Source organism: Filicampus tigris, chromosome 2 (assembly GCF_054856515.1).
Source record: "Filicampus tigris isolate MCC_2025a chromosome 2, RoL_Ftig_1.0, whole genome shotgun sequence".
Classification (NCBI taxonomy): Eukaryota; Metazoa; Chordata; class Actinopteri; order Syngnathiformes; family Syngnathidae; genus Filicampus; species Filicampus tigris.
In genome coordinates, this window is record NC_141218.1 from 7376382 (window position 1) to 7399619 (window position 23238).

A 23238-nucleotide genomic window follows, 5' to 3' on the forward strand; every position below is an offset into this window, starting at 1 on the left:
CTCTTGACTATAATTTTCCACTTTGACTGAAAATAGTCTCTGCTGGGCGGGTTAGTTGTATGCTAGTCTAATTTCCGTACGAGGATGGTATAGACTGTTTTTGTCTGGTCTGTACTGTTGTTGCAGTCAAGTGTAATTTGGTCTTGTTTAGTTGTGACTAGACTCTCCTAGTCCAGTATGTTGTGGGTTTGTCTGGGCTGTGCTAGCCTTTTTGTGCTAATCAAATTTAATCTGTTCTGTAGTCCATGTAGACTGTTCTTGTTTAGTCTGTTGTAGATTAGTCTACCCAGTTTTAGTCTGGTCTACTGGAGTCTAGTCCAGATTGTACTGGTCTGTTATAGTCTTGATGTGGTCTGAAACAGTATTTTGTGGTCCGGACTAGTTTAATACTAAAGCGCTAATCATGTGCAGCGGGGCGAATCATTAGGTGAGGGCTGGAGTCAATCGAGCAGGACCAATCTGCAGCCAGAGTTGCCAAGTGAAGCTAAATGATTAACAAGCGATTTTATTTTTGATCGCACGGTGCGAGCAGAAACGTGGACAATCTTGATCAAACGCCGGCAGGTCTCGGAGCTGGTTCAGTTGGTGGGAACCAGAGTGTGACCTGCGTCTAAAAGTCGAGAAGAAGAAGAGTCAAAACGAGGCGGAAGGAATCACATGACGTGCTGAGCGAGTCTTACGGTGACACTGCTTGCGGTAGTACAAGAAGCCTCCCAGGAACAGACCCACACCCAGAGTCAGTCCAAACGCACCGCAGACCAACTTGATTTTCTCCGGCTTGGAAAGGGACGGATCTGCCCGGAGCCAAGACACACGTGCAAACAGGTGAGTGAGAGTGAAACGGATGAGCAAGAGAGTGAGGGAGAGCGTGACAGATACGGATGAGCGATCAAAAACATGAGAGGTTTTACTATCCCTAAAGTTGTATTATTTTGGGAAAGAAGATTTTCAAACTTCAAATTGTATACCGTATGAATAAAGTTGTGATATTGGGTGGGAAAACCAACCCTCAAGTTTCCAGGAGTCAAGTCGATATATTACGAGAAAAAACCCCAAAATTCAGCCTAAAGTCAGAATACAGAAATAAAGTATGAAAAAAATACTGTATCATGCTAAGAGAGAGAAAACTGAAAACAAAACAACAACCCAGTTGTAATATTACATGACGAATGTGTAATTGATGAGAATGTCAACATTTTTATAAGCAAAACAACCTCGAGACCTTTACAGGAATAAAGATGTTGAAAAAATCTACATAAGGTCAATTTTTTTAGGAAAATAAAGTTGGGTTATTCCGAGAAAATAAGATGTAGTTTTAAAAGCATAAAGTCAAAATATTACAAGAAACGAAATTACAAGTCTGTCACGACATTTCAGAATAAAGCAAATCTCTCTAACACAATGCAGTTTGAAAATGAGTCTGCTTAAGCATAGGGATTTTTTAAAATTACCTAAATAACGACTCAATGAAAACATTGCATATAAAGATTAAATGAACGTGCTAAAAACGTAAATGCAACTGAACTGTAATTAGGTAGTTTACCACTAGAGGGATCCCTCGTACCAGCAATGATCCTGGTACCACTGAATTATATAGCGAGACAGGAGTGTAAATGAGACAGGTGAGAGCGAGGCGCTTGAGTGGGTGTGAGACCGGCATTACCCCAGTCCACATGCAGTGGTTTCTCAAGGCTGACGTGTTCCACCACACAGGTGATCTTCTCTCCGGACCTTGGAAACAAACGCGAAGCGTGACTTTCTTTCCATTTTCATGGCCGCCGACGTCACGGCGCGACGGCGGGTGGACTCACTTCGGCGTGTAGACCAGGTGAGAGTGGACCTGGTAGTACCAGTCGCCGTCGGGCATCTCGTCGGTGGACGTCATGTCATCTGTGACTTCCTCTCCGTCCCTCAGCCAGGTGACGCGGATTTGCTTGGGGTAGAAGTTGTAGACGATGCACACCAGCATGGCGGAGTGGTGGCCGCCCGGAGGCAACTCCGAGTGAAGTCGGACGTAAGGCTTGACTACAAGGCGTAACGCAAGGAAAAGCGCCCGGCTTTCAGGTGAAAAGCGTTTCAAGAAAGGCATTGCAGCGCTTTAGTTTTTCCACACTTTCTTCTGTGACAGCCGAACTCCAAAATGGATTCAGGGTTTTTCTTGGGGGGGGGGGGGGGGGGGGGGGTCTTTGTTGCGCAACACTCAACAATCGCCTGTACCGGGGCTTGACTGATAAACCAGCTGGCCGATGTTATCTCTTTTATTTATTTTTACACATTGCCGCATTAACACATTGCCGCATTACAACGTTAGACAAATATTCTCCCCAAAATTGGCCAATTTTTACCTCAGTTGTAAAGTTAAATACTAAAAGGCAAAGTATTATAAATCAGGTCAAATGTTCTGCTTGTAATTAAATCAATTTTCTTAATCTTCATAATCTTATGATAGAACTTTTTTTTTAATGATTCATCAGATTAATCAGTTATTGAATTTTTTTTAATTCTGCCAAATATCTGAATCGGGATAGTCCCAAAAATGTTTGGATTGGTCAGGCCCATTATCTGTTATACAATACAATAACAATAATGGTTGTAGTCGAGTCTATAGTGTTTCCCAACCAGGGGTGTATATGAGCACATTGCAAGGGGGTACATGGAAACATTTAATTTATTAATGATTAGTGGTATTCTTAGTTATGTCATAACCCTGTCAATAAAATTGTATACAGTATATGCACTACAATGTTTGTAAAGTGCTCTGTTACAGCTCTAGCTGTTATGAAATGCGCTATGTAATTTGTTCCCCCGGGGAGACAAAAGCCAATAGCAAAATCACAGCAGCCGCCGTGTCAGCTCAAGTTTCTCATTTGAAGCTCAGATAACTGATTAAAAAAAAAAAAAGGGCCTAAAATTGCTATTGTGGGTCTGAATATTAGTCTTAAATGTTACGTATCTGATATTTAAAGTTTGGGTGCCTGTTGAAAAGGGACTTACTCAAAGGAGCACAGGTCTTTGTGATAAATGTTATGAGTTGTATATAAAATAAAGGAAGGTTTATTATTTATTTTGATTTCATAAATATTTTTGCAATTTTACTTCTACAACAATTTTACGTTTAACTTGAGTTAAAAAGATTACACTGCCTGGTAATTTAATGTTCAAATTAGGGAGATGCAATAAAAATTTTTTCATTTAATAATCAGTTGTGTTACATTCTGCTTTTAGAGAATCATAACTCATGGTACGACCAAAAAAAAAAAAATTGTCTAGTCCAAGCATTGTCCAAGTGTGGGGTAGGGAACTCCGGTTCCTTTTGTGTGGGGTGGGGGGCCAAGTTCACGCAGATCATTCACATTAACATGGCTTTTGTGTTACATGAGTTAAGCAGTAAAATGCACCCCTTTTTAGCCATCTCTATGACATCACAACTACTCAGGGCTCAGGTAACAACCAATCTGACCTGTTTTCTGAAGCTGAGCCGTGATTGGTCGTTACCTGAGCCCTGAGCAGTTGTGATGTCATTTTCAGTCGACAGAAGTGACAAAATGGCCGCCCGCAGAGATTTGCTAAAAACGGGTGGATTAACTCTTATTCCACAAACGCAATATTTATCAGAATGCCTTGTTTCAACTAGTGGGCCAAGTATAGAACATATTCTTGAAAAAAAATATGTTTGGGTTGACTTCGGCTTTAAGATTCAAGAACATTTGTTTTAAATAATTTAAGATGCAGATTTAAGATTTTTTTGTGAATCTTGTGTAATACCTTTTACATGAATCATCATCAAAGTCTTATTTAATCAGTGTAATGTTCAAATTTCATGTACTGTTAAAGTATCTTACAATGATATTGAATATCCCCTTGGTGCACGGCACGCTATTATTATTTGAACGTTGGTCATAATGGTGGTGCTCGAAGTAAAAAAGTGGTGTAAAAAGTTTGAGAACTAGTTGACTCGTGTAATGCGGTCTGGGCTCGAATAGACGTGTTGCGTTTTAGTGAAGAAAAGAATTGAATCCATTTTCAGTTTGGAAAGCGGCTGTAACCTAAGAGCTGCAAACACTTTCAAGACGCCATGTATGTTATTACAGAGTCACACACACATTTTTATGTTTCTCTTGGGTGTCTTTTTAACATGTTTTTGTACCTGACTTGCTGAGCACATTTTCATATTCAAGCAGAACATTCTTCAAACAAAGTTCCTTCTGTGCTCTCGTCTCATCCAAGTAATGCTGGTTGAAGTAGTCGGCCTGCTTGATGCCAAATTCGGTGTAGCCGACGTACTTATCCAAAGTGCTGGTGAAGCGAAACAGCTCCTCTTTGTTGTATCGGTGCGATATGGAGAACTCAATGTCATTCTTATGACTTGAGTTGAATACACAGCTAGCACCCGTGTGGAGCCAGAAGCCATCTGCCCAGAAAAATAATTGGATTTATTTAACATGTTGTGTGTGCGTGTGTGTGTGTGTGTGTGTGTATATACACATGTCAACTTTGGAAGTTGTCTATTAGTTCTAATATTAGTATACACAGTACATACACACACATTATATATGTAGATAGATAGTAGGGCTGGGACGATACACTTTTGTCCGATACTCATCCCGATACTTGGGTTGCGAGCCGATACATATTACGAGACTTAAATATTATAAAAATATATATTACCAAAAAAAACTGAGGCAAGTTTCCAAAGTTTTAACTTAAAGCGGAAGTCAACCCAAACATATTTTTTTCAAGAATATGTTCCCAGCAGGCCCACTAGTTGAAACACAGCATTCTGATTAATTTTGCGTTTGTGGAATACAACTTAAGCAGCAAAATGCACTCGTTTTTAGCCATCTCTGGGGGCGGCCATTTTGTCTTCTGTCGACTGAAAATGACATCACAACTGCTCACAACGACCACAACTGCTTCAGAAAACAGGTCAGCCGTGATTGTTCATTGTGAGCAGTTGTGATGTCATTTTCAGTTGACAGAAGACAAAATGGCCTCCCCCAGAGATGGTTAAAAACGAGTGCATTTGGTTGCTTAACTCGTATTCCCCAAATGCAAAAATAATCAGAATGCCGTGTTTCAACTAGTGGGCCTGCTGGGAACATATTCTTGGAAAAAAAAAAAAAAAGTTTGCGTTGACTTCCGCTTTAAGTGCCATTTGACATTTATACGAGTGTTACGATGTATCAACTGTTCCGGTAACGGTTTCTTGACACACAGGAGTGCAATAAATAAAACTCCATTCTCAAATGTTCCAAAAGTACGTTATAGAACGCGCATAACATAACATAAGGTATCGATATTCCATCAGCGTATTGATACGTGATATAATAAAAAGTATCACGATCCAATATTTTTTCCCAGTAGAGAGAGAGTGAGTGAGAGAGTGAGACACACACAGAGTGAGTGAGAGAGACACACACACACAGAGTGAGTGAGAGAGACACACACACACACACACACACACACACACACACACACACAGAGTGAGTGAGAGAGACACACACACACACACACACAGAGTGAGTGAGAGACAAAGACCTAAGGTGGTGCCGAAGTTACTTGCACCTCTGCCTTCTCTCCAAAAAGTGCCAGCAAGAGAGGACATGTACCACCTCACGGTCACTATGACCACGTACTTTTGAAATATCAGTTGAGTTGTACAGGTTGTAGGTCACAATGGTGGGAAAATGTTTGGAAAGGGTTTATCTTAGTCGATCACAAAATCCTGACAGAAGTGTGTAGACTTTTGGTATCCACTTGAGTTACCCTGTTTTTACATGCTTTAGTTGTATACATATCAGTTTAAATTATATGCACGGTACATATTTTGTTCCATACAGTAGAAGTGCAGTTATTAATTTATTTGGTCAAATACATTGTAGTTGTATACAAATGTATGTAGTGGCTTACAGCACATAATGCAGTTGTTTACAGATCAAGTGTAGTTGTATGTACTGTTAGTACACGTACCTGCCATGCAGAAGGTGAGGAAAATGAGGCAGACGACCAGAGTGAACAAAGCCATGTCCTCAAGTCCAGAAAAATGAACTGCTGCGATGAGGAAGTGACTCTTTACAAAAATAAAAAAAAAAGGAGCAGCTGGTCACATGACCACTGACGTCACTTGTTGCCAGGCAAACGAGTCAGCCAACATGAGCACAAACCAGTCACAAGTCCCAGGATCCAGTCCAATCTGAATCCAGAAAGAATGTTTGGAAGTGAGAATTGTGTCGGATAAGGAAGGACTGAGCAGGACAAAAAAAATACAGGACTATCCTTTTATTTTTTTGCCATCTTCAAGGAACTAAAAATTTGGCAAAACAAGAGAATGTACAGTGAACCCCCGATTTTTGGTGGTTCCTCTTTTGAACCCACGCTGTACTGCAGATTTTTAAGCAATTGATCATTTATATTTATTTACACTATCAATGCTAATTACTAGGGATGTAACGATTCACTCAAGCCCCGATTGGATTCTCGATATCAGTTCCCGATTTTCGATTTTATTTATTTATTTAAAATTCCTACCATGCTTGTCTCTGTGCACTCTCTTTGGTTCTGTAACCATCCACAGACGCAACACACAATGATGTTTGGCGCAAAAAGCATAGTTTGATCTACACATTCAAAATGTGCTATGCATCTGGAATGAAAAAAACGTTTCTAGACATCACTTTCTAGATTAATTTAATCAACCCGATTTTTGATTAATCGGGGTGAATCAATTTGCAATTAATCGCTACATCCCTACTAATTACCTTAGCCAGTCAATCACATTTTGCGCTACATGTTAGCATTAAGCCAGTTCATTTGTAATTAGGGGTGAGCACTTTTTGTCAGACCGATAACAGTACGACACTTCATGCTTTGAATACTCGCCAATATCGAGTGCCGACACCTCGTTTTATATACAAAATTTCACTTAACACAATGACAAAAAGATGTGATCGAAGACCTTTATTTGTGACACAAATAATGATTCGCCAATGTGTTCCCACTGCCGCAATATAGCGCCAACTACTGCCAGGACTTACTCCATGTCTCCCCCCCAATGATCGTGGATGGTATCAGCAGCCTACAGGAGTCCACGATACGTTAAAATAAGTGCAGTATCAGCCCGATACCTGGTACTCGCCCAGCCTTAATCATAATGTTTGGTTGACCATTTTGTTGTTTAAAAACCCACTCGTCTTCCACCATACACTGGGGTTCATTGTACTGTTTATTTAATAAGCAGGAAAACAGGTGAAGACATCACTGGCGCCGGCCTATCAGTTGCATTTTTTTCCTTTGACGAAGAAGAAGGTTCCGGTGGCCACGCCCACAAATCCCACAGTCAGCCCCAGTGCGAAGAAGACGGTGGCTCCGATACCCGGCTGGTTCACGTTCACCTCTGGAAACAAAGTTGCGATTAGCATTAGTGCTTGCAACGGGCTGATACATTTCCAAGGATGGGTTAGATGCCACATTTGGGAAATACAGTGGCGCCTCAAGATAGCAGTTTCATTTACTCTGGGACCAAACTTGGAAATGAATGTAAATGCAATTATATGTTCCAGCCCCCTAGGGAAAAAAAAAAAAAAAACACTTTTTTTTTTTTTTTTTTTTTGAACATAAACCTCACTTGACAGTATTGTACTGTATACAAATGTAAAGTAGGACCATTTGTGCTCAAGGTAATTTGCAAACATGGAAAATGCCAAAACGTTAAGTTGACTCGCTTTATGTTAACACAAATTAGTATTTATGTTGTGGCGCTATAACCCTTTAAGAAACAGATTGAACATAAATGATGCAGCAACACATCTCAACAGACATAACAGTTCCCACAGTCATGTTTATCCTCTGCATAGAGTGAATTAATATTAGTGCTGCACTGATGAGCTAAGAGATGAGTTGAGACGCCTCAATGAACATTACATTCATCTGTCTGTCTTGTCCCGCTCCAAGGTGGCCAAGGCGGGCAAACGAGAAATGAGAGCACAGTGGCAATTCAATTGTTTATTTAAAAAAAAACGAATCTATTCAATGATGTCATTACTGTTAGTTAGTGCTATTTTTCCCTCATTGAAAAACCCATGACAGGAATTTGTGTTTTTGCGGGGCAAGGCTGACTCGTATTAATGGCATTGCATTCATTTCAATGGGGAAAGGTGATTTGGATTTTGTACATTGCCGCTTTTTCGCCGTTGCAAAGTCTCCGATCCGGAAACTTTTGCAAGCCGAGTGCTCGTTTGCGGCGCTCACTCACTCCAGAAGGTGGAGCGCGGCTTCTCCAGGGCCACGTGTTCCACCACACACAAGTAGTAGTCGTCCTGCGCGGGAGTGAAGTTCATTTGGAAAGTTTGGTGGTAGGAGCCGTCCTCATCGGGATAAGGGCTGGTGGTGATGCCGCCTGCGCCCGCCACCCGCTCACCGTTCTTGGTCCAGTGGACTTTGATGGGCGCCGGAAAGAAGCCGCTCACGTGGCAGACGAGCGCGTTCTTCTCTCCGAGCACCACATCGTTTTTCGGGTAAACGATGGGATGGGAGGGAGGATCTGAAAAGATAAACGCACGTGCGTTGGCATATGAGTATATGTGTGTGTGTGTGTGTGTAATTGTGTTTGTGTGTTTCTCCAATCTCCATGTTTGTGTGTATGTTGTATTTTCACATGTAAAACGGGCTCAGGGCCGGGTTGCATCACAGTACCGAATATTAGCGGCTGATCCTTCAATGCTTGCCGGGTTATGTTGAGGTTTGTTCTGCAAGTGATTTGTAGGACATTCATCGACAACTGAATATATTCCGGGATGCCCATGTGATCCACAAAGTTGGGCTGAGTATCCACGACCGTGTTGGTGATGAAGTCGGCAACCAGTATGTCCTCCTCGTCCAGAGCTGCGAAAAATTCTCCCTCTGTGTCAGAGCAGCCATACACTTGCACTTCTCTGTGGAGGACTGAGAAAAAGCGGCCCATCAAAGATTGCCTCTGCGAGCGCTGAGACTGCGATTCATTTCGATGAACTTTCGTTTATGGAATTCGGCTGTAACATACAATGCGTCAAAGAGAAGCAAAGTCAATAGTTTCCAAATTCCCTGTGAAGAGCAGTCACTGATTGTTTGTCACTTTACTCAAGTACAATTGTCACATATCTGGACAATGCTTCCTATTTAGATTTCTGGCAACGTCACTATTGGTCCACTACCTTTCCTAAATGAAATGTTTTCATTATGAAGTGAAATGATAATGAAAGCTGTTCAAGTTAAATTAAATTCAAGTTATACAAAATCCGGAGAAATTGGAAGAAAAGGTTACTGCGTAATGCCTGAACTAAACAGCACAACGCGGAAGAGTCCTGCCTGTACAGTACTGTGGTAGGGATACCGCTAGGAGGAGGAGATTATGTAAACGAGACGCAGGTAATCAGGATTTTTTTTTGTTTAATGAGCGCACTGGTAGTTTTTCTGTCGGCCTGTGCGTCTTTTGGCCACTTAACTTCGTCCATGAGCCAACGCCCCCCCGCCCCCCCCCCAAAAATAAAATAAAATTTACTTCCAATACTTACGTACATTTTGTATTAGAAAATGACTGTTGATACAGTACTTAAACACAAGTTGTCAGAAAGTTAAACTTTTAATCAAGTGAAACTCTAAAAGTCGATTTTAGCTTCGACCAAAGTGATTTCTTGTTAAGATAGTTGTACTTCTACTCAAGTTAGCTTTGTGGTAGCAACATTTACCGTCTGCCGCAGCGTCGTCGCAACGGAGGAAAAGCAAGAGGAAGACGAGCACCTTCATCATGGCTGACTTGACGTGAAGCTTCTGCTGCACCGTGTGTGACCCGACAGGCAGCTCGGGAGCGGTAGCTGACCTCGGGCCAATCACAACGCAGAGAATTGCCGGTGTCATCAGTCACCGGGGAAGCCAATCTCAACATTTCCAAGTTGATTTTGTGAGTGGAAAAAAAACATCAAGGGGACTCGGGAGCTTGTTTCACTTCACTTTATTTTACATTTGCAAACATAATGTGACTTTAAGCACATACATTCATATTGTTTCCTCAGTGAATTTGCAGACAGGTGAGCCTGGGGGGGGGCGCCATCCTCGTCTGGAAGTCCCTCTTGCCACGTCGCAACCATTTGACCTCTGAAACAAACCGCTGTGCTGATCCATCCAGAAACACATTCGGCCATTTTGTGTATTTGTCTGAGTCAGTCTTTTTGTGTCGCCCTGTTTTATGTGCCCGAGTTCCTGCGAGTATGTGTGTCGTAAGTACTATACGTCCGTGTCTATGGCCATCTGTGTGTGTTACCTTCTTTGGCCTGGTTTTCAATACTGCAGGTCAGAAACAACGAGTTGACGCCACCCGCGCACAACAAAAGGAAGTCAAGTAGCACGTCGTCGCACGCCTGCAAGAAGGAAGCGGGAAGCGTCTTACTGACGGGCGGCCAATCGCCTTCGTTGATGGGACAGGGGAAGACGGGGGTTAGGGTGGGGGTGTCCGAACCGACCTGGCTCCGCCCGCGTGGGTACACTTGGACGTGTCCTCTGGCCTTCACTGCTCTTTGAAGCCCCTCCCACTGGGGACAGCTCAGTCCCAGCAGCTGGCGCACGATCGCCCCCGTGAAGTGCACGTGAGCCTGGCCTGTGCCGTCCTCCATGACCAACCTGCATGGTGGCCGCCGTCGTCGTCGTCGTCGTCGTCATCATCGTCATCATCATCATCATCATCAAGGTCAGCAGTTGCCTATCACATGGCGGGCACACTTACCTAGCAGTACAGTCAAAGACAGCTGAGGGCGAGAGACACTGACCACTGCAAGCTGACTGAGAGAGAGAGAGAGAGAGGATCACGCTGAGTGATTAATTACACACTCCTGCCCCCCCAATTTTATTTTATTTTTTTCCAAAACCCCCAAAATTATTCAAAAACACGCTTATGAATATTCAGTATAAGCTTTCTATGAAAAATGCGAAGTCCTTCCATCCATCCATTATCTCACGCTTATCCGAAGTCGGGTCGCGGAGGCAGCAGCTTCAGCAGGGAAGCCCAGACTTCGCCCCCCCCCCCCCAAACAACATCTTCCAGCTCTTCCGGAAGGATCCCAAGGCGTTCCCAGGCAAGCCGGGAGACATAGTCTCTCCAGCGTGTTCTGGGTCGTCCTCGGGGTCTCCTGCCGGTGGGATATGGCCGGAACACCTCACCAGGGAGGCGTCCAGGGGGCATCCTTATCAGATGCCCGAGCCACCTCAACTGGCTCCTCTCGACGCGGAGGAGCAGCGGCTCGACTCTGAGTCCCTCCCGGATGGCCGAACTTCTCACCCTATCTCTAAGGGAGAGCCCGGACACCCTGCGAAGGAAACCCATTTTGGCCGCTTGTATCCGAGATCTTGTTCTTTCGGTCATGACTCACAGCTCATGACCATAGGTGAGAGTAGGAACGTAGATCGACCGGTAAATTGAGAGCTTCGCTTTTCGGCTGAGCTCCTTCTTCACCTGTCGATCTCCCGTTCAATCTTACCCTCACTCGTGAACAAGACCCCAAGATACTTGAACTCCTCCACTTTGGGCAGAATCCCATCCCCGACCCGGAGAGGGCACGCCGCCCTTTTGCGACTGAGGACCATGGTCTCAGATTTGGAGGTGCTGATTTTCATTCCGACCGTCTCACACTCGGCTGCGAACCGCTCCAGCGAGAGTTGGAGATCGCGGCCTGAAGAAGCCAACAGTACCACATCATCTGCAAAAAGCAGGGATGCAATACTGAGGCCCCCAAACCGGACGCCCTCGACACCTCGGCTGCGCCTAGAAATTCTGCCCATAAAAGTTAAGAACAGAATCGGTGACAAAGGGCAGCCTTGAGTCCAACCCTCACTGGAAACGAATCCGACTTACTGCCGGCAATGCGGACCAAACTCTGACATCGGTGGTACAGGGACCGGACAGCCCTTATCAGGGGGCTCGGTACCCCGTACTCCCGAAGCACCCCCCACAGAACTCCCCGAGGGACACGGTCGAACGCCTTCTCCAAGTCCACAAAACACATGTAGACCGGTTGGGCGAACTCCCATGCACCCTCGAGGACCCTGCTGAGGGTGTAGAGCTGGTCCACTGTTCCACGGCCGGGACGAAAACCACATTGCTCCTCCTGAATCCGGGATTCGACCTTCCGACGGACCCTCCTCTCCAGCACCCCTGAATAGACCTTGCCGGGGAGGCTGAGGAGTGCGATCCCTCTGTAATTGGAGCACACCCTCCGGTCCCCCTTCTTAAAAAGGGGGACCACCACCCCGGTCTGCCAATCCAGAGGCACTGTCCCCGATGTCCACGCGATGTTGTAGAGACGTGTCAACCATGACAGCCCCTCAACATCCAGAGCCTTTATGAACTCCGGGCGGATCTCATCCACCCCCGGGGCTTTGCCACCGAGGAGCTTTTTGACTATCTCGGTTACTTCAGCCCCAGAGATGGGAGAGCCCACCTCAGAGTCTCCAGGCTCTGCTTCCTCAGTGGAAGGCGTGTCGGTGGAATTGAGGAGGTCTTCGAAGTACTCTCCCCACCGACCCACAACGTCCCGAGTTGAGGTCAGCGGCACCCCATCTCCACTATAAACAGTGTTAATGGTGCTCTGCTTTCCTCTCCTGAGACGGCGGATGGTGGACCAGAATTTCCTCGAAGCCGTCCGGAAGTCATTTTCCATGGCCTCCCCGAACTCCTCCCACCACCTGAGTTTTTGCCTCAGCAACCGCCAGAGCTGCATTCCGCTTGGCCAGCCGGTACCTGTCAGCTGCCTCCGGGGTCCCGCAGGCCAAAAAGGCCCGATAGGACTCCTTCTTCAGCTGGACAGCATCCCTTACCGCTGGTGTCCACCAGCGGGTTCGGGGATTGCCGCCACGACAGGCACCGACCACCTTGCGGTCACAGCTCCGATCGGCCGCCTCAACAATGGAGGCACGAAACATGGTCCACTCGGACTCGATGTCCCCCGCCTCCCCCGGGACGTGGGAAAAGTTCTGCCGGAGGTGGGAGTTGAAACTCCTTCTGACAGGGGATTCTTCGTTCCCAGCAAACCCTCAGAATGCGTTTAGGTCTGCCAGGTCGGACCGGCATCTTCCCCCACCATCGGAGCCATCTCACCACCAGACGGTGATCAGTTGACAGCTCCGCCCCTCTCTTCACCCGAGTGTCCAAAACATGCGGCCGCAAGTCCGATGATACGACTACAAAGTCGATCATCGAGCTGCGGCCTAGGGTGTCCTGGTGCCAAGTGCACATATGGACACCCTTATGTGTGAACATGGTGTTCGTTATGGACAATCCGTGATAGGCACAGAAGTCCAGTAACCGAACACCGCTCGGGTTCAGATCGGGGGGGGCCGTTCCTCCCAATCACACCTCTCCAGGTCTCACTGTCATTTCCCACGTGAGCATTGAAGTCCCCCAGCAGAACGATGGAGTCCCCAGGTGGAGCGCCCTCCAGCACACCCTCCAAGGACTCCAAAAAGGGTGGGTACTCTGCGCTGCCGTTTGGTGCATAAGCACAAACAACTGTCAGGACCCGTCCCCCCACCCTCAGGCGGAGGGAGGCTACCCTCTCGTCCACCGGGGTAAACTCCAATGTACAGGCGCCAAGCCGGGGGGCAATAAGTATGCCCACACCTGCTCGGCGCCTCTCACCCTGGGCAACTCCAGAGTGGAAGAGTGTCCAACCCCTCTCGAGAGGACTGGGACCAGAACCCAAGCTGTGCGTGGAGGCGAGCCTCTCAGCCTCACACACCAGCTCGGGCTCCTTCCCTGCCAGAGAGGTGACATTCCATGTCCCAAGAGCTAGTTTTTGTTGCCGGGGATCGGACCGCCAAGGTCCCCGTCTTTTGCCGCCGCCCAGCTCACACGGCACCCGACCCCTTCGGCCCCTCCCACCAGCGGTGAGCCCATGGGAAGGGGGACCCACGTGTCCTTTTTGGGCTGAGCCCGGCCGGGCCCCGCGGGCGCAGGCCCGGCCGCCAGGCGCTCGCCATCGAGCCCCACCTCCGGGCCTGGCTCCAGAAGGGGGCCCCGGTGACCCGCGCGAAGTCCTTCCATAACTGGAAAACCCCAAAAACATATATAAACAAAATCTGAGAATATGTGAATCCGTGGGTGCCGAACCGCGAGTATGCAGGGGTTGAGAGTAGTTTTGCGTTGTAATGTGGCAGACACTGCCCCATACTACAACATGAGTAAGCCGAATCGTTTTTTGCATATCGTCGCTGTCCTGTGAAAAACACTTGGGTCCAATTTTGGAAAAGAAAAAATCAATTTTCACATTATTGCGATGTCTGTAACGCGGAAACACAGTACACGTAAAAATAAGAAAATAGAAAAAAAATGGACATGAGCGTTTTTCACAGGGCAGCAACGGTATGCGGGACAAACATAATACCTCAGTAATATTAAAGAAACACTGTTTTGACAAAAATCAAGCGCGTAGTGTCGTGAAATTTTGTGCAAAGTGTGTGTGCGTGTGTATACCTGCGCGTACACACTTCCACACTCAAAGCAGTTCCACTGCAGCTGCATGAAGAGGAAACACACCACGTGTCCCTTGACTCGGCCCACGGTGCGGCTGCGCTGCGTCCACAGGGCCAGGTGCATGATGGGAGCGGGTGGGCGGTCCCCCCACCTGCTGGAAAACAAGTTCAGGCGACGCATGTGGGAGACGACTCGGCAAGTCGGGTGCTTGCTGATACCTCTCATCTCGAACCCGCAACACCGCTACCCAGCTGACTGCGATGTTACTGCAATACACACGTCCTGACCTGGAAAACACACACACACAGGGAGTAACAGACATCCAGTGTGTGTGTGTGTGGGGGGGGGGGGGGCGTGCGTGCGTGCGTGTGTGTCACCTTGATACCCTCCTGCGGAAAGCGGATAGCAGCAGCGTGTTGCCCGGCAACAGGCCAGGCGGGTACGTGTTAGGGTTGAAGTTCAGGAATACATGGAGGCTCCTTCCGCTTTGGTCACACATTGTGAGACGCACACCTACACACACACACCCCCCCACACACACACAGGTGAATTACTTTCTTTTGTCAAACGTGTGCTTGTGTGTGTAACGCACCAATGTTAGTGTGTCCAGTGTCCCTCGTACTGTCATTCAAATTGATCCGGTCCGAGACGAAACCCTGAAAAGACACTACATCGGCACTGTACGCACGCACGCACGCACGCACGCACGCAGACAAACTTTCATTGATCGATCGATGCGTCCTGTGACGATGACATCACATAAGGAGCAACGGCCACCTGCCGTCCAGGACTTGCGACACCGTCGACGGCGCCGGCCGGACGCTCCGCTGGCAGGCGGGTGTGAGGAGGGGCCGTGTCAACGTGTGGAACTTCCACTGGGACTGGACCGGCAGCGTGAGGTCCTGGCTCCGCCCAGGGACGCCGTCGAGATCCTGCCGGACGGCCAACGGTGAGCGGGCGGACGGCGCGGGGAGAGCCGCGGCGACGACATACGTACATGTGCGCCGCTCGCCACCAGTCTGTACAAGCGTCCCGGCTGCAGGAGAGGAAACCAGCGAGCAGACGCGCCTGAACACAGCAGGGTCACCTGCGCGCACACCCGTGCATCATTTGTGTGTGCGTGCGTGTGGTTCTGTGAGCGTTTGCGCGTGTGCAACACTGCTGATCGGCGCTGAAGCCCTTTGTTGACCTCGCACCTTTTTCTCGTTGCCGGTCTCAAAGTCTTTCATTGGCTCATTCTTGGGGTCCCGCCCCCAGCCAGCCACTGGCCCAATCGCAGCCGCTGTGATGGAGAAAGACGCCTCCTCATCCTCCCGCCGCATCACGCCATTCTTCTGCTCCACCCGCAGGACCACCGAGACGCAGGTTGCCGAGGTAACGGACAAAGACGAAGGCCGCGGGGGCTCCGGGTCCCCGTCCTCTCGTCTTCGCTTCCTCGCCGCTGCTTCCTTCTCCTCTTCTTCCTCTTCCCCTGACTCCTCCCCTTTGTCACGCAGGTGCATTTCCATGGCAACGGACGGACTCAAAATGTGGATGCTCTCCTGGGAGAACTGGAGGTAAATGCTGTTTCACACAGACAAACACACACGATCAGAAATCACACAAGTATAAACTGCGTGTGTGTGTGTGTACCTGCAGCGTTTATGTGTGATGAACTTGTCCTGATCCAGGTGTTGGTAGGTGGGGAAATTTGATTGGAGGAATCGCTCCGTTACCATGGTGAACTGCTGGAGACACACGAGACAACCTGAACACACGCACGCGCACAGAGGAGTAAATACAGGTTGCACTTGCTATCAATCAGTGTGTGCGCGTGTACCTATCCATGCCGTATTGAAGGCCGCGCTGTAACCTCCCGTCGCTTCCTGGGTGGTTTCCGTGACGACGCAGGCGACGGTGCCCGTGCGGTCTCTCAGCTGCAGCGTATGTAGCGACGTGCCTGACGGCAGCTCCAGCACACCCACAAGCAGCAGGGGGCGCCGTCTGTGGGAAAGAATATGGTCAGGTGAGAAGCCACAGGCATACATTTTGCCTAACAAAATAACTTTTCGTTTTTTTTTTACCCACATTTGCTAGAACTTTTCACATTTTGTACTTTTGGGATGTTTTGCAAGGTTCAAGCCCAAACAAATGTTTTTTCCCCCACATTTTGCAAATTAATGTAACATTTTATACCGATAGCATGTTTTGCTTTTTTTTCATTTTGCTAGGCCCAACTCCATATTTACTACTTTGACCATATTGTGTAAATATGTATCTTTTTTTTTTTTTTGTAATTTAAAATATTCTACTTTTTTGCTTATTTGGGAAAATATTTTCACATTTGTTTTATGCCTATTTTATGTTTTCCATATTAGAAAATTTTTGGGGACATTTTGTAGTTTCTTTCATTTTCCTATATTTGTTGTTTTTATTAAAATTTAATTTGTACTTTTTCACATTTTGTAAAAATTAAAAAAAAACAAAAAAACGCTAAACACACAACACGATTTGAACCAACAACCCCCCCCCCCAGCCCCCCCCCCCCCCCCCATCCCCCCCGATTGTTGCCCAGGCTCAAGCAGAGCTGGAGGTTTACCTAAGCGTCTCTCCGGGCTGCAGCTTGTGCTTTGGGTCCGACTTCAAAGTTCGGCTTGACCAGGCCAGGGCGGCGTTCATCTGGGCTCGGGTCAGACCCCCTCCAGCGGGTGGCAGCAGTGAGCTGAGACACAAGGAAGCCCAACAGTCCGCCTGGAGGGACTCTCGGAGCTCTGACAGGCTGACATATTGCTGCTGCACCGAGTCACCGTCGTACTGGAGAGATATCCGCAGGTACAGACCCGCCCACACAGGTGAAAATCCGCAGCATAGAGAATGCTAAGAAAAACATTATCTCAATTTCAACCCTCCCACAAACTTTAGAAATATTTCAAGTTATTAAAGCTCACCTGATAAATACACTCCTAGATGGCTTTCTATGTTAATTACTTAATATACATTTTGGCCTTCGACTGCCTTTTGAATAACACTTGGGTTTTCAAAATTGTAGTGTTCAAACTACATTGTTACAGAGACGTATTTTTTAATCTAGTGCAGTACGTGTGTTAAGTAGAATTCAGTTGTATTTAACTTTTAAGTACAATATATTTTCATTAGTTGAAACACGGTATTCTGATTAATATTGCGTTTGCGGAATATGAATTAAGCAGCAAAATCCACCCGTTTTTGGCCATCTGAGGGGGCGGCCATTTTGTCACTTGCTGTCGACTGAAAATGACTCAGTTGCTCGTGCTCGGATAACAACCAATCATGGCTTAGCTTGAGAAAACAGGTCAGCCGTGATTGGTCGTTACCTGAGCCCTGAGTAGTTGTGATGTCATTTTCAGTCGACCGGCAGAAGTTTAACAAAATGGCCGCCCCCGGAGATGGCTAAAAACGAGTGGATTAAATCTTATTCCACATATGCAATATTTATCAGAATGCCTTGTTTCAACTAGTAGGCTTGCATAGAACATATTCTTGAAAAAAATAAAATTGAATTTTAAGCGCATTGATGTTCAAACAAAATGTTGCAGTGTCTTACATTAACGAACTATAGTTTTTAGGAATAAAACCTCTGCCTTGCTTTTGATGAACACTTGGGCCTGCTTGGAGGGCTAAGTATTTTTTTAAGGTGGTAATTGAAAACCATTGCAGTCCAGTGTTTATTATAACGTAAAAAGATGTAAAAAAACAAAACAAAAAATTCAGAAACGATGAATAGTGATGTACTGTTGTTGCTGTGGAGGGTCTACCTGTGTCAGCGGACAATTGTGAGGCTCGTCCAACATCTCGGCGTAGATGTCTCGTCTGTGTCGGTGTCCTTGTCCAAACGCAACCTCCATCAGTTTCCACGACAACACGCACGTGCACTGCGGCGACGCACTGGGGAGCAGGCTGAGGAGGACACACGAGTTAGCGCGCGAAAGCTAATCGAGCCCCCCCCCACACACCTTCCATCTTTTACCTGTGTCGAAGCTGCGAGCACAGGTGGCACGTCCACAGGTACCGGGACACGTCCGGGTTCCTCTCCACCAGTAACCGCTGCAACACGCCATCGTCGGGGCAGTTGCGGTCCGGGTCCGAGCCTAGAACGGCGCTGAACTTTGTCACCGTCACAGTGGAGCGCAGGCATGCGCAAAGCATGCTGGGAGGGAAGTCGGCACACGGCTGGTACAGGAAGTGAACGTGATGGAGCTGGATTGGGAGGGCAACATGGATCCTTTTATTAAATAATCACGCTAATATCAATGCATCACGCAAGCAGTTTTTGAATTATCTTTTTCTTTTTTAAACTATTACAGCCACTGTGAAAATTGGCAGATATCTTGAATCCAGAACAAAGAAATTGGATTCTAAAGGGGCTGGTAACCGAAGGATGGCAGAAAACTAGTTTGAAGGGAAGAAAGGAAGGAAAAAAGAAAGCAAGCCTGACGTGGAAGGAAGGAAGTAAAAGGCAAAAAAAAGTATGTTAAGCGATGGGCAGAAGAATGGAAGGATGCATGAATAACAAGTGGATCTGATCTGGGGGTAGAAAGACCAGAAGGAAATAAGGAAGGGGGTTCAGAAGGAAAAGACGCCAGAAAAAAATGCAGGTCTGAATCAAAGAAAGGCAAGAAAGAGTTTAGAACAAAAGGAAGGAAGGGGGAAAAAAAGTCGTTTCGGCAAACGAAACATGTTAGTAAGGCAGCATGAAAAAAAAGAGGTGTGATGGAAAGACGGCGAGCAAAAAAGTAGGTTCAAGCGGAGGAAGGAAGGATGTACGGATGCATGGATACAAAGCAGGTCGAATAGGAAGGAAGGAGAAAAAGGTCCGAAAGGCAGGAGGAAGGAAACAACGGAACAAAGGAAGCATGCAAAATGAAAAGCATTTCTGATGGAAGAAAGGGGAGTGAAGGAAGGAAGGCAGGAGAGAAAAGGAAGGTTGGAGGTGGAAGGAAGGCAGAAAGGAAGGAACAAGTTAAGCCTACGATTATGGCTAACATGCAAAAGCTTGGCCCCGATTGGCCAAGTGGAGCTCACCGCCAGCTCATCGCCAACTCGCAGCTTCCTTTTTAGCTCGGGCTGATAGGCCAGGCACAGTCCCAGCTTCCTGTCCATTACGTAAAGCCCCGCCCCCGCGCTCACCACCTCTGTGACCGTTCCCTAACACGAGAAACGAGCGGCATTAGGAGAGGCGTCCGCAAAGAATTTGCGCCGCTTCTCACCTGGTAACTGATGACTCTGGACTGTTTGGCCCTAACGTCCGATTGGACCTCGCACCTCCCGGGCTGTGATGTCGGCGGTGAGGGGGGCGTGGCTGGCGTCGCGGCCTTGCCCGCCGCGCGACGCCCATCGTGCGTCTTGTGCACTTCGGAGTGATCGGTCGCGCACAGGATGTTCTTTCCTCCCCACGGTCGTAGCACACACACACGCAGCGCTGTCACGCGCACACACTCGCCGACCGACACGCACCGCGCCCACCACAGCCTGCTGCTGCTCTACACACACACACACACACACACACACGTCACAAACAAAAGTTCAAAACACAACGACGGCCGTTCACGTGTGTGTTTGCGGGTACCTTGACCAGGACGGCCAGAGTGTGCATTTCGTCTGACAGCGTGAAGAAGAAAAAGGAAGTTCCTGAGATGACCAGCAGGGGGCAGACAGAAGCCACCTGGCCGAAGATGGACAGACGCAGTCCTCGCACCCTGACAGACAGATAATAATAATAATAATAATAATAATAATAATAATGATGATGAATTAGATTTATACAGCGCTTGTCTAGACACTCAAAGTTGCTTTGCAATGGATACAATATTAATGCAGTAACAAATTCACACTCTGGTGGTGGAAAGTAGTCATTGGTACTTTAATGTGTTGCGACATATACTCCAGCGTCCTCGCACATCCAGATACATATAATTCTGTAGGGCGAATTTGGAATGATATGAAAGTGTGACACACCTGTTGTGCAATAAGGCCGCAGCCTCTTTGATGGCGACAGGACTGGCGGCCAACCCCTGTGCAGGACCAGGACACAGCAGAACAGGAGAGCCAATCAGCTCCACGTAGCCTGGGGCTTCTGACCGCGCTTGCCCAGAGGTATTGTGGGGGATGTAGTGCCAGTGGGGGAGGAAGACAAGGCGACCCATCCACAGAGGTGAAGGAGAGACAACCTAGACAGGCAGACGTCATTTCCAGAGTGCTACAGAAACTGGATGGATGCGCTAACCAACCTCACACCCGACGCTGCTGCCGGCATCCGTCAGCATCCACTCTCCATGGCTTTGCGTCAGACGGCCCATCAGCAGGAGGTGCGCCCGCGGTAGGGCCCGCCGACCTGGCAGCGTCGCCGCCGCTTCCTCGGCCGCCGCTCGCTCCTGACTGGTGCTCCACGAGAGGTTGCTGACGCACGGCAGCCGCTGATGAGTGAGAAGCTCGGAGACGCACACCAGCCTGGTGAGCAGACGGCGAAAGTCAGCAATGTGTCTCCCTCGATGACAGCGGAGGGACGGGGTCTTGCCTATAGCTGACGGGCAGCGTGTGTGTGCTGGACATCTTCCCAAGTATCCTCTTGACCACATTCGTACTCAGGTGAGACACACCCTCATCAGCTGCAAATCAATATCAATATAAATGTATATACATACTGTATCTCTACACACACACACACATATATATAGATACCTACGTTGTGATAAATCTTTCAGCTGTATCACCTAGTCCTATTTTCAAACTTCATAATGTCATGCTTAACAGTTGAACCTATATTAATTTACACTTCAATTTATGATGAACAAAGACCATAACTCAGGGAGTTCTTAGATTTATTGTGCACTTTCTTTAATTACAGCCTAAAATAAATACATAAATAAATACATACATACGCTCACCTGTCTGACAGCAGGGGGCGGGGCCAGAAATCAGCGGCCACACGTGCTCTCTGACGAAGTGAAATAGTCCTTCTAACCATTTGGCCTCCTGCAGACAACATTAGAATAGGTTTTGCAGTTGATAGCAATACCACTGTGAATTGAATCTTTAACTCAATAGTGAAGCAACTATTCCATGCGGTATATGTTTAATGTCTGTGTCGTGTATAGTCACACGAAACAGCCGACAAGCACACTCAGGGCCTTGAATCGACCGAATCTGGACTGGGTAACGTGCTTGGGTGGGAGTCGAAATGTTTTCTAAAACAACCTTGATCGAGAGAATGTAAAAGTGGAATGCGAGGCAATATCCACAAGCACAAAATACAGTTTTTAACGCTGAGTCTTTGTGATACTCACGGCTTCGCTCTGCGGATTAAACTGATCCCTGAACAGCTGCACGGCGTCCATGCCATCCATAAATTGTACATTTGTATTTAAAACCAAAAAAGTGCGCTGAAGATTGTCCACGGTTTAAACATTGAGCTTCCTGAGAGGCTACGGCGGCCGCTGAGGCTCAGAAAGGACGCGTTTGCAGCCCCATTGTTTCACGTTATTTAATATTTTTTAGCTGTTATGTTTTTAGGTTGGTGCCTTAAAATGTTATTAATTGTTTTTATCTTTGCATTTTTGTAAAGGTTAAAACAAAGAATGTAATTAATAGTAGCATAGTAATAGTACAATACTATAAATGTAATACGCTAACAAAAACACAGTAGCGTATAAACTCATCAAAAACAATGCAATTTTTATGGCGAAAAAAATTAAATTCATTAGTTTAAGCCACTGCAACGTGAAGCACAGTTTGAAGATTAACATTGTGCTTAAATACTGTAAATGATTAAAATACTTGAAATGGATTGTGCATAATCAAATCAAAGTGTTACTTATTTAAAAAAACTGAATTTAAATTGAATACAAAATGTAATGCAAATGCATTGTACTGTTAAAAGTTAAATACAACTGAACTGGACTTACTAATTGACTGTACTTGAAAGGTAAAAAATATACTGCAACAACCTTTGTTTGGATTGTATCGCATATTTTAAATATTGTAAATCGTATTGGTATTTATTTCAGTGAATAAATATAATTAGATATTAATAAACTTATCAATTTCCATCCTACATTTAACATTTGGATTAAATAGTTTGTTATATAAATTTAATTACCTGTACATACATTATAAAAAAAAAACCATTTCACAAATTATATATTGGAATCTTTGAATCTATGAATGAGCTGGCCCATCAGTCCATTTTAAAAATCAAAAAGTGTCCCTTGATTACAAAGGTTTTCCCACCCCTGTACTACATTATATTAACACAATGGAAATAATACTTGGCCCTAATGCATCCATTCTTCCACAAACACATTTTTTTAACACACATGCCCTTGCGCTTTTGTGTACACATACTGTACATACACACCACTTCTTTTTTTGGGGGGGCCGAAATTTTACTTTTTTTTCCCAAAATATTTTTTATTGCAAGAAAGGATGTGATAAAAAAATGTGAGATGAAATTCAATTTCTAAAGCATTTTACCTATTTTTACATAATCTTGAGGCATATTTTTTGCAGGGATACATCCTTTATGTCTTTTGTACTCTGTTAGTGCATTCTGCACATTCCGGACAAATTTGTTGTAAAAAAAGAAATTCTTAAATCATTTGTCATAAATCACTTCTTTACATCTTTAGACTTACTCAGAGCCTATCCCAGATGACTATGGGCAAAAGGCGAACTACAACCTGAACTGGTCGCCAGCCAGTCGCAGGGCACACACACAGACACCGTCACTG

General features: G+C 46.4%; 3 protein-coding genes and 1 long non-coding RNA gene across 9 annotated transcripts; 1 reads left to right on the forward strand and 3 right to left on the reverse strand.

The window, feature by feature from the left end:
* Positions 1 to 489: 489 nt before the first annotated feature.
* LOC147151151 (H-2 class II histocompatibility antigen, A-F beta chain-like) lies at positions 490 to 6110 on the reverse strand. Its single transcript, XM_086024633.1, has 6 exons — positions 5971 to 6110; positions 4148 to 4411; positions 1812 to 2025; positions 1664 to 1731; positions 681 to 794; positions 490 to 610 (listed from the first exon to the last, which is right to left on the reverse strand). Exons 1-6 carry the CDS (start codon positions 6023 to 6025, stop codon positions 579 to 581), a joined length of 747 nt encoding a protein of 248 aa, XP_085880759.1. The 5' UTR covers positions 6026 to 6110; the 3' UTR covers positions 490 to 578.
* Positions 1603 to 18757, forward strand: LOC147151152 (uncharacterized). The gene is made up of 11 exons (XR_015085860.1): positions 1603 to 1828; positions 1916 to 2064; positions 9831 to 9934; positions 10047 to 10717; positions 15259 to 15443; positions 15716 to 15868; positions 15991 to 16050; positions 16165 to 16277; positions 16385 to 16499; positions 17096 to 17305; positions 18261 to 18757. It is a non-coding gene; the product is annotated as an uncharacterized LOC147151152 (long non-coding RNA).
* LOC147151153 (SLA class II histocompatibility antigen, DQ haplotype D alpha chain) lies at positions 6943 to 9843 on the reverse strand. 3 transcript variants are annotated; one of them, XM_086024634.1, is made up of 4 exons: positions 9723 to 9843; positions 8692 to 8940; positions 8252 to 8539; positions 6943 to 7393 (listed from the first exon to the last, which is right to left on the reverse strand). In XM_086024634.1, the coding sequence occupies exons 1-4, from the start codon at positions 9781 to 9783 to the stop codon at positions 7272 to 7274; spliced, it is 720 nt and encodes a 239-aa protein (XP_085880760.1). In that variant the 5' UTR covers positions 9784 to 9843; the 3' UTR covers positions 6943 to 7271. The 3 variants fall into 3 exon arrangements, with proteins under 3 accessions (XP_085880760.1, XP_085880761.1, XP_085880763.1); XM_086024635.1 differs by having other exon boundaries at positions 8692 to 9026; positions 9723 to 9827; XM_086024637.1 differs by lacking the exon at positions 8692 to 8940 and having other exon boundaries at positions 9723 to 9818.
* Positions 9971 to 21946, reverse strand: ctc1 (CTS telomere maintenance complex component 1). 4 transcript variants are annotated; one of them, XM_086024623.1, is made up of 24 exons: positions 21796 to 21946; positions 21397 to 21484; positions 21027 to 21117; positions 20740 to 20959; positions 20468 to 20679; positions 20079 to 20208; positions 19720 to 19992; positions 19535 to 19657; positions 18480 to 18709; positions 18268 to 18409; positions 17073 to 17287; positions 16314 to 16477; positions 16127 to 16241; positions 15691 to 16057; positions 15492 to 15581; positions 15272 to 15426; positions 15087 to 15172; positions 14872 to 15007; positions 14713 to 14781; positions 14495 to 14645; positions 10754 to 10809; positions 10494 to 10650; positions 10295 to 10391; positions 9971 to 10128 (listed from the first exon to the last, which is right to left on the reverse strand). In XM_086024623.1, the coding sequence occupies exons 1-24, from the start codon at positions 21853 to 21855 to the stop codon at positions 10043 to 10045; spliced, it is 3513 nt and encodes a 1170-aa protein (XP_085880749.1). In that variant the 5' UTR covers positions 21856 to 21946; the 3' UTR covers positions 9971 to 10042. The 4 variants fall into 4 exon arrangements, with proteins under 4 accessions (XP_085880749.1, XP_085880748.1, XP_085880751.1 ...); XM_086024622.1 differs by having other exon boundaries at positions 14495 to 14648; XM_086024625.1 differs by lacking the exons at positions 9971 to 10128; positions 10295 to 10391 and having other exon boundaries at positions 10508 to 10729; positions 10797 to 10809; positions 14495 to 14648.
* Between the last annotated feature and the right edge of the window lie 1292 nt (positions 21947 to 23238).